Source organism: Rhinoderma darwinii, unplaced genomic scaffold (genome assembly GCF_050947455.1).
Source record: "Rhinoderma darwinii isolate aRhiDar2 unplaced genomic scaffold, aRhiDar2.hap1 Scaffold_701, whole genome shotgun sequence".
NCBI lineage: Eukaryota > Metazoa > Chordata > Amphibia > Anura > Rhinodermatidae > Rhinoderma > Rhinoderma darwinii.
In genome coordinates, this window is record NW_027464262.1 from 81,309 (window position 1) to 97,852 (window position 16,544).

The window sequence follows — 16,544 nt, forward strand, 5'->3', positions numbered from 1 at the left end:
CAGCTGTACATTGACTGCGTGTTCTGGGTAGATGTGGGGATATATATATATCAGTGTAGGTTTGGCGCTTCTTGGATTTCTGCTGTGGGGTCTGATGTCCGGACAGTCGCTTCTTACATGTTGTACGTCCACATACGTGTTCCGGGCCATGATCGGCATGTGTTTTGTTGCAGGCGATGTCCGTGGATGTGCAGCTCCAGCACTACGAGCTGCAGCAGAAACAATTCTCGCCACTTCACCAGGAATGGGAGAGTCAGTTTAAAAAGTGGCAGGAGTTATTGCAGACGTACCCGCACAAGGACCAGCTGCAGGAGTACCACGTCCAGTGGACATCATGGCAGGCCCACATGAAAGCCACAAAATCCCAGCTGAAGGAGAAAGTCACCTCTGTGAAAAGTCTAAAACAGCAGTATGGGGGCAGCCATTACATCGCTGTGGTTCCTCAATACCCCTCATATTCCCAAGTCATGCCACCTACTGTGCCCCCAGGAATAAACATGCCACCACCATTTGCTGCATCGGGACCACCTATGTATAGCAGCGTTCCACCTCCTCCCCTGCCCACTGCACCAGCAGCCGCTTATCCTGAGGCTGCTCCTCCTCTGCCCCCTATGTCTGCTCCTCCATTGCCACCTGTGACAAGTGCCCCACCCCCTCCACCACCAGGTGATACCTCTTCTGTGGAAGAAGTGCAGCCACCTTTACCACCCGAAAATACGGGCAGCACCGAGGCAGCTCTACCATGTCCTTCTACTTTAAATAGTGCTCTGCCACCTGAGATGACTAATTCCACCACCCAACTTCCACCATCTTCTGACGCCAACTCCCTTATTCCGTTCTCTGCCCCTGCTCCCCCACCCGTAGAAGCAGAGCCCCCCGGGGATCAAGCTCTTCATTCAAGCCTCTCCTATCAGGCGCAGCAGGCGCTGAAGAACTCCAAGTCCTCCTCGTACATCCCTGCGGCCAATAATGCCCCGACATTTCCCTCCCATAACAATCCACCGGAGTTACCAACCACCGACCTCTCCAGCTCACAGAAAGTGGAGAAACTCCCTGACCCAAAAGATGTGGATCCCAAACCTTTCATATTTTCATCTGGTCAGTCAAACATGGCTGAAAAGGAAACGGCACCTCCTGCCCCGCTGACGACCCGTCCGATGAGCCTGGCAGGGCCAAGGTAAGACTGCCGCCGCTTCTCTCTGAAGATCCGTTTTTTATGCTCTTTCTCTGAATATGACGATTACCTTAATGAATTTGTGACGTTTTATCTAATTATTTTTTTTTTTTTTAATAGATTGTCGGGTCAAGATCATGGTTCTCCAACTTCAAGATTTCCGGCTCCTCGAGGAGGAGCTTTTGATGCACCCCAGGGCTCCCATGGTTTTCACGGTCCTCGTCCATTTCCTGATGGAAATCTCTTTCAGGCCTCCAGTTTGTGTCCATTACCTTTGAAGCCTCCCAATTCTGCTTCTGATGTTTTCCAAGGTCAGAGCCAGCACTTCACCAGGGAGCGGCCGGCTGAATCTGCGCTCGGTTTAGGAGACGGTGACAAGTCTATGCACAGTTTAGAGCCCGGTGTCCACATGCAAACTCCACGGAAACAAGCTTGGGAACGAGGCGAAGACAATAGGGATGTTGGAAAATGGGACAAAGTTCAAGGAGCGCTTTCTTGTAAACCGTGGGATGAGCAGCATCATGTGTCTGCCAACAGATGGGACCAGCCAGAAGAACCGCGGCACCAGACATGGGATAGACCGGCCTCACTAGAACGCAGTTGGGACAAGACCGCTAGAAACAAATGGGACGCAAAAGACAACAATTTTACTAGTAGGACAGGCAGATCTGAAGGTCAGGAAAATGTCCATGTTTTGGAAAATCCTGAGTTCAGAACTGACAAACCAGACAGACCGGGTTTAGATAGGAGTGAGGGTCTCCCAAAGGACATTAGAAATAGACATGAAAGTTCTCAATTTAATAGAGTTGATAATCAAAGAGATCAAGTGAGTAATAAATGGGGAGACCATGCTGATAACAGCTGGAGTGCTCCTGATCCCCAGCATGATCGATGGAGTGGCCCAGATAAAGTACCTCAAGAAAGGTGGGGCATTGCGGAGAATACTCCGGGACGTTTTGGTGATGCTGGTGGTCCTGGCTCTGATAGGGTTAGAAATCTTGAGGGACCCCCATTAGACAAATTTAACGTTCGTGAAGTTCCATTTCCTGACCGATATAGTAATCCTGAGAGTGCAAATCGGTTAAGGTTTGGTACTCCAGAGATACCTCCCCGTGGACGAGCGAGATTTCCTGGTGGACCTCCACGTGGTAGGTTTCTTGGTCCAACGGGCTTCATCCAGGATAGGTTTGGCAATTCTGAGGGACTTGCAAGGGACAGGTTTGGTGATTCAGAGGGTAGCCATAGAGATCCGTTTATTTGCCCAGAAGATCCTCCTAAAAATCTTTTCGAAAGCCCTAATTTCCCACTCTCTAGGGACCGCTTTGGTGGCCCTGAGCTTCCCCCGGACACATTTAGGGGTTCTGAACTTCCTCCCACCTTGGATAAGGTTGGCCTTGACCGCACATCTCATGATAATTGGGACTTCTCTGAAGAGCATGACAAGTTTGATAGCGCAAATAACTTTCAGGACAGTTGGGTAGATAAAAGGCCCCCTTTTAATAATCGATGGGATTCAAGAGATAAGAGCAGTGAGAGAGCAGAACGGCATCCTGACAGTAGTGTGATGGAGGGTAGACCTCCGTTGCCCATAGATGATACTCGAGGCAAAAAAGAGTTGCATGTGGATGAAAGGTGGAAGAGACCTGCTGGTACGGGCGGGGAGCAGTGGAGAAAGTATGGCTTTTCTCCGGACGACCAAAAGAGCAGTCCTAGTTCTCATCTCGAAAGCGGGGCTGACCAGGAAACTCCTGATGTAAAAGTTAATAAACCTGCTGAGCAGGCTCCACCTGGGGCGTTCCACAGCCCGTTCCTAACGGGTAACCAGATGTTTAAGTCTACTAGTGCTGAGGGAGGGAAAACTGAAAAAGATATAGGCATTGAAAATGTTAACAAGACCTCAAATGACCGTTTGCTTAATAAAGATAATATCTCAGCAGTCCAAGGACCATCTCAAATGGGCAGAGCAGCTTCTCCTCAAGTGAAAGAAGCCGCTCAATCTACAGATTCCAGTCTCCCTAAAACTGAGGTCTCCGTGTTGCCGAAAACACATTCCGTTCAGTCAGATGAAAAAGATTTACCTGACAAAAAAATGAACCCTCGAGATGAAGTGACTGCTCCTGTGAGTAATGCTGCTAAGTTGAGTGGGTTCCCAAAATCTTCTGCCATCAGTTCTTCAAAATTGCCTTCTGTGAGTGATACAAGGGTTCCTGCCCCAGAGGCTACAAAACCAGATACCCCGTGGGTTTCTAGCTCTAATCTAACTGCTCAGACCCCTGTTTCTACTAAGCCAGATGACATCCAAGTGTCCTCTGACATCTCTGCTGACCTTCCGTCTCCTTCTACTGCAAAAATTGACCCTCCAACAACGTTCTCTTCTCAGTCTGCTGCACCACAGGCTCCTTCCATCAGACCTGGTACTGCCCATATTTCTATGCCTGGAACTCCTCAAGCCATTCCTTCTGTCAGACCTGGAATCCCTCAGGTTGCTTCTCCTTTCAAGCCTGGACCTCTTCAGGCTTCTGTTCCCGTCAGGCCTGGACCTATTCAGGCTTCTGTTCCCGTCAGGCCTGGACCTATTCAGGCTTCTGTTCCCGTCAGGCCTGGACCTATTCAGGCTTCTGTTCCCGTCAGGCCTGGACCTATTCAGGCTTCTGTTCCCGTCAGGCCTGGACCTCTTCAGGCTTCTGTTCCCGTCAGGCCTGGACCTCTTCAGGCTTCTGTTCCCGTCAGGCCAGGAGCTCCTCGGGGGCCATTCCCAATCAGGCCAGGAGCTCCTCGGGGGCCATTCCCAGTCAGACCTGGTGTTTCTCAAGCTTCACCCCCTGTTAGACCTGGAGCACCTCGTCTACTTCCACCTGCTAGGCCTCGTGCTCCTTGGGCTTCTCCCTCCATTAGACAAGGTATTCCTCAGGCATCTCCCCCAATCGGGCTAGGGCAAGTAAGAGCAGCTCGCCCTGTTAGGCCAAGTGCACCCAGGTTGCTTCCCCCTGTTAGACCTGGTGACTTTCAGATCCCTAGTTTTGATGAAGAGTTCAATATCGAAGTTCCCCCAAATGAAGGGCACGTGTATGAGGAGTCCATAGTTGCAGATCAGAGGGTACAATCCTTTTATAAAGGGGGGGATGTTAGTAAGTCAATGATTGAACCACAAACCCAATCAGACCATGATCCTATTATGGAAAGAAAGCCATTTTCCAGAATGTCTGGCACAGAAGGTCATCATGGGCACGTGAGGCAAAGTTTTCCTAATCAAGACATGGATAGTGTTGAAGGTCATCTACACCACGACGCAACAAGACTTGGTGGTAGTTTTAGAGACTATGAGATGTCGGATGAACCGGAGTATTATCCAGATGATTTCTCAAGTCAAGGTCCAAGGAGAGGGAACTTTGATTCAAGGTTTAATCATCCGTCCAGGGGACGGTCAAGAGGATTTGTTCGTGATCGACTTCTTCCCAGACCAGGGAGTCGAGAGATAATGGATGTTCCCAGCGACAGAAGTTTTGTGCCTGGAGACCCATTTTTAGATGAGAGACCACCATTTAGAGAGGGTCCAGATGACTTGCCACCATTTGATCGTGAGACATTCAATGAAGAACAACGTTTTTTTGAGAGGGAAAGGTTTCAAGATCCTTTATTGGATGATCGAAGAAGAGATCTTCCTGTAGAGGGGCCAAGAAGTGAGAATTGGGAAAGAGATAGATACTGGTGTGATCGAGAAGCCGAGTTTACAAGGGATCCGTATTTCAGGGAAGATGCTCTCCCTTTGCCTGTTCCACCTCTGACACATGATTTAGATGTTCGAAGTGAGCCTTGGCTTCGTGAAAGAAATTTAGACCGGGAGGGCTTTTTTAGTAGGGCAGAAAGACGTTACTTATTTGAAGCTGATGTTGCTAGAGATTGTCCCAGAATTCCAGAACGTCTTGATGTTCCTCTTAGGGAGAGAGACTGGCTGCCTTCTCGAAGGTCACTGTCACCACATCGTCCTTTCTCCCCTGTTCAGTCACGTTCCTCGTTGCCACCTCTTCCACCTCTTGACAACTACTTGGATGATAGGTGGAGGCTAGAAAGAGATCTTGCAGACAGAGATTTTCGTGAGCGCATGGAGCTCAGGATTCGGGAATACCCTGACCCTTTGTGGCGTGAGGACAGAAAGCGCAACGAGTTTCAAGAAAATCCAAATCTAGACCCCAGAGATGACCGGTGGTTTCCATCTGAAAGAGTAACGGAAGAAGGAATGAATGTGCTCCCGGCTCCGTCTTCTGTAGCTCGTGAGTCGCTCAGGCTTCCTGGACAGTCCACCGTAGCGGACTCTGAGCCTGCTGCCCATGGAGTGGTCGCTCTGAGTCAGAGACAACATGAGATCATACTGAAGGCTGCTCAGGAACTGAAAATGCTTCGGTGAGTTGAGTTTTGTTTTTCATGATTGATACTGGCAAATGTTTTCTGTCCACTTGTGGGCTTTTTTTTCCCCCCAGAGGCCTCTAGTAAGTTAGACCCACATGCTCATCTTTACTAGAATAAGACTGACCGGTTATATGGCCCAGAACATGTGTATAGACCCCTTAGTGCCGCCCCGCAGCAGATCCTCTCCAGCCTGACCTCTTGACGGGGTCCGTGCTGTTGGAGGAGTTCTGTCTTCTCTACTCTAGTAAGCACGACCCTCCGAATAAAGGAATTGACGCTCCAATCTTTGACTTTGCCTGTAAAATCCACAGGGAGCAGAAAGAACAACTGGACAATCTGAAGAATTTTTTTGGTGATTCAAAAGCATCGGATTCCCTGAGCTTGAAGGCGGTGCCGGCCCCTCAGTCGGAGGTGTTACAGGTGAGCGGGTCTGCACTGGTTTGGTGGTTCACGATGCAGTTACTGGTTTTGAGGAGTCCGATGTTTGTGTCTGATGTGAATGATATAAATGACCCAGTGTTGTCCTACAGAGGAGGTTGTGAGTTTTAATGGACGTGCAGTTACTGGCCTATTGTCGTGATGCGTTTACTTGGATCATTGGCTGCTTTTGGCAAAACTATTGTGACTTAATGCCTCACGTTCTTCATTTTGCTTTCAGATGCCTCCAGGCACATTCAGAAAAGGAGGGGATGTAGTCGCCGGCACGCTGCCCCCATCCGTTGGTGGCAGAGGACGTTCAGAGCACTGGGATGAAGACTCTTTCAGCGGGCTCTGGGATGAGGAACGACAAGCTTGTCAATTGGCTAATCTTCCTGTTGGGTCCAAACTGTCAGGTTTTCAGCAGACTGTGGACTACGCTCATGGTAGAGGTGTGGGATCCCCCAATGCTTTACTAGTTTACTGTCGCTCCTTGTCATCCTGCTCATTAGTTTTTCTCATCCTCCCCTAGACCTCCCGGTGGGGAAAGTGGAGCAGACCCCATATGGGGAGAGAGTGGTGCTGTTGCCAGAGCCTGCCCTGGAGAGGGGAACATCTTCATTTCCTAAAGGTAAGGGAGATGCCGGACAGGTCAGCCCCAGAAATCTAAACGAAGATATGACTCTTTGTGAGTAGAAGGTCTCAGTAGATGTCAGAGGAAGGTGACCAGACGACCTGTGCTGGATTCCTGTTCACCCCGTGTGTTTAGGAAGCGTGCTGCTGCTCTATTATTCTCCTCTGATCTGTATGAGTAAATTGACGGCCGCGTGTTACCGTTCTTGACAATAAGGGGTGTCCTTACACCGTCTGCCACGCTCCAATCTGTGCTCACTGTGTGTGTGTTTAGGGAAACCCCCTGTTGATAAGGTAAATGGTAACACCCAGTTTATTCATATATTTCCAGGAGGATTATTAGAGGGATGATGGAATGCATAGTTCTTAGTAAAGGTTCTCCAGCGTTATTTCATAAGGAAGATCCGTCAGGCGTGGGGCACAGGTCTCCTTTAGGGTGTAGTCAACCGTGGCAAACTTTGTTGAAGAAAATCGGTCCCAAAATTTCTACAACAAAATCTGCCGTGTGTGACTGCAACTTGTACAGAGAATCTGTCGTGGAGATACAAGCTGATGTACTCGGGATACATGGACCACCTAAGAGAGCGTGCCCGCGGGAAGAGGAAGGGGCCGCTGAATGAGACCTTACTGATCTACCCCAGTCAGGATCTGTGCTATGAAGGATCCTGTGAAAAGCCGCGGATCCTAACAAATCTGTGTGTGCTTAGAAACCAAGGAACCAGTGATGAGCCGTGTTTAAGTGAAGCTGGGGGGTGCGTTTCTGTGGTAATAAATGTAACGACAGTCTATTTCTCTATAGATTATTTGATTGATTGCTTTGACCGAGATCTCCGGGATCGGGATCCATATTTTGAAAGGCAGAGTAGTAAACACCTTGACCGTCGGGGCTATGACCGAGAGCGAGAAAGAGACCGTGATCGCTCGGATACCCACAGGGACCGAGGAGACCATGATCGAGAACGGTTTGACCGTCCCTCGCGGGAGGAAAGGTAAATGGCGGTTCGCAGGGAGATCAGCGGTCTCATGGACAGAGTGCTCATGTTTGTGTTGCTCTCGCAGGTCGTCATCCTCTTACCGGGATAAAGAAAGCTCAAATCGTCGCAGTGGTTCTGACAAACCATCCTATGAGCGGAAGGCAGAGCGGTCATCCTACGAGGCGCCACCATCTACATTTGGAGGTTAGAAAGTCCCTGCTCATCCAGAAGACTGGTGAACATGGCAGACAAACTATAAAAAAGGTTTCTTCTTCTTACAGCGACTCGTAGGACTTACCCAGAGGAAAGGCCTGTGATTCCCCCTCCTGTGGCTGCTCCTCCACCAGAGAAGAAACCAGAGACCAAAAATGTGGACGATCTCCTGAAGAAGCCAGGCCGTGGTAACCGTCCTGACCGGGTGAGTGTCCGTACTGCAGCTTCTCTCTCCTCCGTCCTGCGGCTTCTCTCTCATCCGTCCTGCGGCTTCTCTCTCCTCCGTGCTGCGGCTTCTCTCTCCTCCGTGCTGCGGCTTCTCTCTCCCCTCCGTGCTGCGGCTTCTCTCTCCCCTCCGTGCTGCGGCTTCTCTCTCTCCTCCGTGCTGCGGCTTCTCTCTCTCCTCCGTGCTGCGGCTTCTCTCTCTCCTCCGTGCTGCGGCTTCTCTCTCTCCTCCGTGCTGCGGCTTCTCTCTCTCCTCCGTGCTGCGGCTTCTCTCTCTCCTCCGTGCTGCGGCTTCTCTCTCTCCTCCGTGCTGCGGCTTCTCTCTCTCCTCCGTGCTGCGGCTTCTCTCTCTCCTCCGTGCTGCGGCTTCTCTCTCTCCTCCGTGCTGCGGCTTCTCTCTCTCCTCCGTGCTGCGGCTTCTCTCTCTCCTCCGTGCTGCGGCTTCTCTCTCTCCTCCGTGCTGCGGCTTCTCTCTCTCCTCCGTGCTGCGGCTTCTCTCTCTCCTCCGTGCTGCGGCTTCTCTCTCTCCTCCGTGCTGCGGCTTCTCTCTCTCCTCCGTGCTGCGGCTTCTCTCTCTCCTCCGTGCTGCGGCTTCTCTCTCTCCTCCGTGCTGCGGCTTCTCTCTCTCCTCCGTGCTGCGGCTTCTCTCTCTCCTCCGTGCTGCGGCTTCTCTCTCTCCTCCGTGCTGCGGCTTCTCTCTCTCCTCCGTGCTGCGGCTTCTCTCTCTCCTCCGTGCTGCGGCTTCTCTCTCTCCTCCGTGCTGCGGCTTCTCTCTCTCCTCCGTGCTGCGGCTTCTCTCTCTCCTCCGTGCTGCGGCTTCTCTCTCTCCTCCGTGCTGCGGCTTCTCTCTCTCCTCCGTGCTGCGGCTTCTCTCTCTCCTCCGTGCTGCGGCTTCTCTCTCTCCTCCGTGCTGCGGCTTCTCTCTCTCCTCCGTGCTGCGGCTTCTCTCTCTCCTCCGTGCTGCGGCTTCTCTCTCTCCTCCGTGCTGCGGCTTCTCTCTCTCCTCCGTGCTGCGGCTTCTCTCTCTCCTCCGTGCTGCGGCTTCTCTCTCTCCTCCGTGCTGCGGCTTCTCTCTCTCCTCCGTGCTGCGGCTTCTCTCTCTCCTCCGTGCTGCGGCTTCTCTCTCTCCTCCGTGCTGCGGCTTCTCTCTCTCCTCCGTGCTGCGGCTTCTCTCTCTCCTCCGTGCTGCGGCTTCTCTCTCTCCTCCGTGCTGCGGCTTCTCTCTCTCCTCCGTGCTGCGGCTTCTCTCTCTCCTCCGTGCTGCGGCTTCTCTCTCTCCTCCGTGCTGCGGCTTCTCTCTCTCCTCCGTGCTGCGGCTTCTCTCTCTCCTCCGTGCTGCGGCTTCTCTCTCTCTCCTCCGTGCTGCGGCTTCTCTCTCTCTCCTCCGTGCTGCGGCTTCTCTCTCTCTCCTCCGTGCTGCGGCTTCTCTCTCTCTCCTCCGTGCTGCGGCTTCTCTCTCTCCTCCGTGCTGCGGCTTCTCTCTCTCCTCCGTGCTGCGGCTTCTCTCTCCCCTCCGTGCTGCGGCTTCTCTCTCTCCTCCGTGCTGCGGCTTCTCTCTCTCCTCCGTGCTGCGGCTTCTCTCTCTCCTCCGTGCTGCGGCTTCTCTCTCTCCTCCGTGCTGCGGCTTCTCTCTCTCCTCCGTGCTGCGGCTTCTCTCTCTCCTCCGTGCTGCGGCTTCTCTCTCTCCTCCGTGCTGCGGCTTCTCTCTCTCCTCCGTGCTGCGGCTTCTCTCTCTCCTCCGTGCTGCGGCTTCTCTCTCTCCTCCGTGCTGCGGCTTCTCTCTCTCCTCCGTGCTGCGGCTTCTCTCTCTCCTCCGTGCTGCGGCTTCTCTCTCTCCTCCGTGCTGCGGCTTCTCTCTCTCCTCCGTGCTGCGGCTTCTCTCTCTCCTCCGTGCTGCGGCTTCTCTCTCTCCTCCGTGCTGCGGCTTCTCTCTCTCCTCCGTGCTGCGGCTTCTCTCCTCCGTGCTGCGGCTTCTCTCCTCCGTGCTGCGGCTTCTCTCCTCCGTGCTGCGGCTTCTCTCCTCCGTGCTGCGGCTTCTCTCTCTCCTCCGTGCTGCGGCTTCTCTCTCTCCCCCGTGCTGCGGCTTCTCTCTCTCCCCCGTGCTGCGGCTTCTCTCTCTCCCCCGTGCTGCGGCTTCTCTCTCTCCCTCCGTGCTGCGGCTTCTCTCTCTCCCTCCGTGCTGCGGCTTCTCTCTCTCCTCCGTGCTGCGGCTTCTCTCTCTCCTCCGTGCTGCGGCTTCTCTCTCTCCTCCGTGCTGCGGCTTCTCTCTCCCCTCCGTGCTGCGGCTTTTCTCTCTCCCCTCCGTGCTGCGGCTTCTCTCTCTCCTCCGTGCTGCGGCTTCTCTCTCTCCTCCGTGCTGCGGCTTCTCTCTCCCCTCCGTGCTGCGGCTTCTCTCTCCCCTCCGTGCTGCGGCTTCCTCAGGGGGGTTTTGACGTTTGCTTCATCTTTTCTCTAGATTGTGGTGATCATGAGAGGTTTGCCTGGAAGTGGAAAGACTCACGTTGCCAAGCTGATCCGAGTAAGTCTTGTTGCTGGATTTGTCCTGTCCCAGGTCTTCTGCTAATTGTCCTCGTCACGCTCTTCCCTCTGTTTCTTCACATCCAGGATAAGGAGGTGGAATGTGGCGGTTCTGCTCCTCGAGTCCTGAGCCTTGACGACTATTTCATGACTGAAGTTGAGAAGGTTGAGAAAGATCCGGAGTCTGGCAGGAAAATAATAAGAAAGGTGAGTTGGAATGAGAAGCACATACAGAGGTGCCTGACACTGCGGGGATGTGACGCTGCGTTCCCTTCAGGTTATGGAGTACGAGTATGAACCCGAGGTGGAGGACACGTACCGCAGCGGAATGTTAAAGACCTTCAAAAAGACCCTGGATGACGGATTCTTCCCGTTCATTATCCTGGACAGTATCCATGACCGCGTGCGGCACTTTGAGCAGTTCTGGAGTGCAGCGAAGACGAAAGGGTTTGAGGTACACGGTTTCTTAACCTCTAGGGGGTGCTGTTAGTCCTGGCAGTGTAACGTCCTGTAAGGATTAGCTGGACTCTCGGGTCGATCACGCTATGTGGGGGAGCAGGACTTTCTCTGAGCCGTTCTTCACCCCCTCCCCCTCTGTCCTGGTCCTGACGCACCAGCCACTTCTTCTGTTCCGTTATTTGGGATCCGGGAGTTTTTTGTGTTCACTTTGTAGATCCAGAAAAAGTGTCAACAGAAAAACAATTTATTAAAACTGTAACAGAAGATCCGGCCTTGACGCCCGTGGCAACCAATCACAGTGCAGCTTTGTTTTCCAGACATCGTTTTGGTAAATGAGACGTCGTGTCTTTCTGTTCCAGGTTTACTTGGCTGAAATCACTGTAGACGTCCAGACCTGTGCAAAGAGGAACGTGCATGGCCGCAAGCTGAAGGAGATTCATAAGGTGGGAGCTGCGCCCGCTGACCCTGGGGTGGGGAATGTGTCCCTGTATTAGGGGCGCGCGGTCCTGACGTCTGCTCTCCTTCCCTTCTGTTTCCAGATGGCAGATAACTGGGAGCCGGCTCCACGGCACATGATTCGCCTGGATATTCGTTCCCTTCTTCAGGATGCCGCCATTGAAGAGGTGCGTCTGATTGGCTGAGCTGTGTGGGCAGGCGCTGTTATCATCACCCAGAGCAACACGGCCGCTCAGAAGTGTGGAATCCCTCAGAACCTGTCCCCCTCTCCAGGGAAACGTGTGGTGTTACTCATCGAGTCGTACAATGAATACAAACCAGTCCGTGACGAGGCAGTGATGATGATGACTTGGTCTCCGTCCTCCCTTCACGTAATCCTCCATTGCTGCGATTCCACTCGTGCAGACTCTGAACAAACCGCTAAAATGCCCCTCGCGTCTGCTCCCCCTTTAAGCTCCTTTCGTAACTGGCGCGCTGGGCGCTTCTTTTCTACCATATGGTGCATGCGCTCCAACCGCTGAGTAACGGGGCTGCGCTGCCAGCGGGTGACGTCAGTCCTGAGTAGGTCTCGCGTCACTTGTAGGTTTGGCTGCTGTGGTAGGGTATATGGTCCCTGTCCCGGGGGCATGCTTTACAGGATGGACGGATGACCTTCCTGAACAAGTTTCCCAGCAGCACCGTGCCCCTCCCCCACACAATCCCTGCCGGACAGATGGCGTCCCCCAGCGTGTTCTGCGCCCCACTAATGTTCTCTGTGATCCAAGCCCCTCATAGTTTTAGATTGTTCTGTCCATCAATCGTTTCTCCTACGTCGGCTTCTTTGGTTTCACTGTTGAGGATTAGACGGGTGTTCCGTGTCTGTGGTGCCGTGGGAGCAGCGGCGTGACAGTGTCTGTGGTGCCGTGGGAGCAGCGGCGTGACCGTGTCTGTGGTGCCGTGGGAGCAGCGGCGTGACCGTGGATGTGGTGCCGTGGGAGCAGCGGCGTGACCGTGGATGTGGAGACTTCATTACTAATCAGCCGCTTCCATCAATAGGGACTACAACCGGCAGGGACATAGCTCAGGGATTCCAAACTTGTGAGCGGCTGGAGATGACTCTGGACCTTCCTCTATGATGAGTGATGTGGCAGCCGAGACTGGGGGGTCTGTGCAGAGTTGTCTCTCGGGGGTCTGTGCAGAGTGGTCTCTCGGGGGTCTGTGCAGAGTGGTCTCGGGGGGGGGGGGGGGGGGTCTGTGCAGCTCATTAAAAGGAAACTGGAATTCTCCTCTTCCTTAGGTTGAAATGGAGGATTCTGAGCCAAGTGCGGAGGCCGAGCAAGAAGAGAAGAAGGAAGCGCTGGAGGAGGAGGAGAGCGAGCGGGTAGGACACGGGGCTGCAGTCTGGTTGTGGTAGCTGCAAAGTATGTTTATACCCTGATACTGCTGAGCTGTGAGGAGGGATCAGGCTTTGTTACAGTGTGCCAGTGTCCACACTCTGGGGTCTCGTGGTTGAAGCCCATCCCCCTCCTTCATTCTTCTGTGGTCTTATCCTCAAGTCTGTCTCCTCTGCTTTCTCTACCTGCAGATATCCTTGTCTTGTATCCCCCCCCCCCCCCGCACGCTCCTCCTGCCCCCCCAGCATAATGCCATCCTGGCCATGTGGCCCCGACGTGCCTGCAGTGACGCCCCTCGTATCCTCTCATTGCTTTGTTCTAGGATTTGTTTGTTTCACTTTAACCCTCCCGACATTTTTTTCCCCATGATATTAGGGATATCTTCCGAAAAGCAGATGGGAGATGGACACCTCGGAAGCTAAACTTGGTGAGTGCGGGGCTGCGTCCCTCCGATGGTCATTGCTTGCTTAGTATGAGGAGACGGCGGTCAAGAGAGAAACCAGAGAAATCCGCACTGAGCAGCCTGGTTATTAGGGGGTTCAGGCCGGGGACTGTGAAGGGACGAGCTGCGGGACGCAGCCTGGTTATTAGGGGGTTCAGGCCGGGGACTGTGACGGGACGAGCTGCGGGATGCTGCCTGGTTATTTGGGGGTTCGGGACGAGCTGCGCAACGCTGCCTGGTTATTTGGGGGTTCGGGACGAGCTGCGGGACGCTGCCTGGTTATTAGGGGTTCAGGCCAAGGACTGTGACGGGACGAGCTGCGGGACGCTGCCTGGTTATTTGGGGGTTCGGGATGAGCTGCGGGACGCTGCCTGGTTATTTGGGGGTTCGGGACGAGCTGCGGGACGCTGCTTGGTTATTTGGGGGTTCGGGATGAGCTGCGGGACGCTGCCTGGTTATTTGGGGGTTTGGGACGAGCTGCGGGACGCTGCCTGGTTATTTGGGGGTTCGGGACGAGCTGCGGGACGCTGCCTGGTTATTTGGGGGTTCGGGACGAGCTGCGGGACGCTGCCTGGTTATTGGGGTTTGGGACGAGCTGCGGGACGCTGCCTGGTTATTTGGGGGTTCGGGACGAGCTGCGGGACGCTGCCTGGTTATTTGGGGGTTCGGGACGAGCTGCGGGACGCTGCCTGGTTATTTGGGGGTTCGGGATGAGCTGCGGGACGCTGCCTGGTTTCTTTGTCCGGTTACATGGAGACGCTGTTTCCTATTGGCTGGAGGTCTGGACTGTGGACATTGGTTGATTTCAGCCGTTCCTGTGCCGCTTCTTTGTTTCGGGTCGATCTGGTTTGGCACAAGTGGCCGTTCTCTTGTAGACTGCAGCAGGTTTTCTAGATTTTGCCTGTGTTTTACTCCTTTCACTTTGTCCTCCCCCCTCATACATCGCCTCCAGGCTCTCCGGTGGGGATACTCTGCCCGTCAGATGTGTAAACCTTAAAATGGCTTTTTTTTTTTTCTTTTTAATGAAGTCGTAACTTTATAATTAGTTTTTATCAAAAATGATTTTGAGTTTTTGAGATACAGCTGCTTTGTATTCTCTATACAGAGCAGCTGTACCTTTCGCTATTTCCTGAGTCAGTCAGTCCTGCGGACCTGACGGGTTCATTGTCAGCGGGTCAGATCCACCGGTTCTCGATCACATGTAAGTTATGAACTGTCAGGGACCCGTCAGTGCTGCAGCTGCTCTATATACAGGATACAAAGCAGCTGTGTCTCGCAGCATCAATCATTTTTAATAAAAATAAAAACTATTTATAAATTTGCACCAATCACTGACCTTTTAATTTAAAAAAATGCCATTCAAAGGTGAACAAGTGTGAGATCCAGCCGGGCCCTCCGTGACGCTGATAGGGAGGTCTTCACCCGACTCTCTCTTCTCTCTGACGTTCTCCCATACATTCCCTGGAACGTCACTGGGTTAACCCTCGTACTGCCAAGGACGTCTGTAATACAAGTGCTAGAGATTAGATCAAATTATACCTGGCTCAATATTTGGGGTGAAACACATTAGAAGTCGGGGACCAGGATGAAAAGTCCTATTAATACAGAACCGGGTGTATAAAATCCTATTAATACAGAACCGGGTGTATAAAATCCTATTAATACAGAACCGGGTGTATAAAATCCTATTAATACAGAACCGGGTGTATAAAGTCCTAAAAATACAGAACCGGGTGTATAAAATCCTAATAATAGAGAACCGGGTGTATAAAATCCTAATAATAGAGAACCGGGTGTATAAAATCCTAATAATAGAGAACCGGGTGTATAAAATCCTAATAATACAGAACCGGGTGTATAAAATCCTAATAATACAGAACCGGGTGTATAAAATCCTAATAATACAGAACCGGGTGTATAAAATCCTAATACGGAACCGGGTGTATAAAATCCTAATAATAGAGAACCGGGTGTATAAAATCCTAATACAGAACCGGGTGTATAAAATCCTAATAATACAGAACCGGGTGTATAAAATCCTAATAATACGGAACCGGGTGTATAAAATCCTAATAATACAGAACCGGGTGTATAAAATCCTAATAATACAGAACCGGGTGTATAAAATCCTATTAATACAGAACCGGGTGTATAAAATCCTATTAATAGAGAACCGGGTGTATAAAATCCTATTAATAGAGAACCGGGTGTATAAAATCCTATTAATAGAGAACCGGGTGTATAAAATCCTAATAGAGAACCGGGTGTATAAAATCCTAATAATACAGAACCGGGTGTATAAAATCCTATTAACCCCTTTAGGACTGAGCCTTTTGAGGCCGATTTTGTTTTGTTTTTTTTCAGATCTGACACGTGCCACTTTATGTGGTAATAACTCTGGAATGCTTTTCCCTATCCAAGGGATTCTGAGATTTTCTTGTGACACATTGTACTTTATGTTAGTGAAAAAAATGTGGTCGATAAATTCAATATTTATTTGTGAAAAACACCAAGATTTAGAGAAAATTATGATTTTTGTAAATGTATCTGCTTGTAAGACTGACCGTAATACCCCACGTAATAGTCTCTAGTTCCCGTCCTCCATGTAATAGTCTCTAGTTCACGTCCTCCACGTAATAGTCTCTAGTTCACGTCCCCCATGTGATAGTCTCTAGTTCCCGTCCCCCATGTAATAGTCTCTAGTTCCCGTCCCCCATGTAATAGTCTCTAGTTCACGTCCCCCATGTGATAGTCTCTAGTTCACGTCCCCCATGTGATAGTCTCTAGTTCACGTCCCCCATGTGATAGTCTCTAGTTCACGTCCCCCATGTGATAGTCTCTAGTTCACGTCCCCCATGTGATAGTCTCTAGTTCCCGTCCTCCATGTGATAGTCTCTAGTTCCCGTCCTCCATGTGATAGTCTCTAGTTCCCGTCCTCCATGTAATAGTCTCTAGTTCACGTCCCCCATGTGATAGTCTCTAGTTCCCGTCCTCCATGTGATAGTCTCTAGTTCACGTCCCCCATGTGATAGTCTCTAGTTCACGTCCCCCATGTGATAGTCTCTAGTTCCCGTCCCCCATGTGATAGTCTCTAGTTCCCGTCCTCCATGTGATAGTCTCTAGTTCCCGTCCTCCATGTGATAGTCTCTAGTTCCCGTCCCCCATGTGATAGTCTCTAGTTCACGTCCCCCATGTAATAGTCTCTAGTTCACGTCCCCCATGTGATAGTCTCTAGTTCCCGTCCTCCATATGAT

General features: G+C 51.9%; 1 protein-coding gene across 2 annotated transcripts in view; it reads left to right on the top strand.

The window, feature by feature from the left end:
• YLPM1 (YLP motif containing 1) overlaps positions 1 to 16,544 on the top strand; it is a 45,415-nt gene that overhangs the window by 20,093 nt on the left and 8,778 nt on the right. For both annotated transcript variants that reach the window (XM_075849197.1, XM_075849198.1), the window contains 15 exons: positions 174 to 1,177; positions 1,295 to 5,575; positions 5,893 to 6,001; positions 6,240 to 6,450; positions 6,531 to 6,629; positions 7,431 to 7,620; positions 7,691 to 7,809; positions 7,887 to 8,023; positions 10,499 to 10,561; positions 10,648 to 10,767; positions 10,838 to 11,014; positions 11,379 to 11,462; positions 11,559 to 11,642; positions 12,752 to 12,835; positions 13,224 to 13,275. In XM_075849197.1, the coding sequence (XP_075705312.1) occupies positions 174 to 1,177; positions 1,295 to 5,575; positions 5,893 to 6,001; positions 6,240 to 6,450; positions 6,531 to 6,629; positions 7,431 to 7,620; positions 7,691 to 7,809; positions 7,887 to 8,023; positions 10,499 to 10,561; positions 10,648 to 10,767; positions 10,838 to 11,014; positions 11,379 to 11,462; positions 11,559 to 11,642; positions 12,752 to 12,835; positions 13,224 to 13,275 (6,814 nt within the window). The remainder of the gene's footprint in view (positions 1 to 173; positions 1,178 to 1,294; positions 5,576 to 5,892; positions 6,002 to 6,239; positions 6,451 to 6,530; positions 6,630 to 7,430; positions 7,621 to 7,690; positions 7,810 to 7,886; positions 8,024 to 10,498; positions 10,562 to 10,647; positions 10,768 to 10,837; positions 11,015 to 11,378; positions 11,463 to 11,558; positions 11,643 to 12,751; positions 12,836 to 13,223; positions 13,276 to 16,544) is intronic.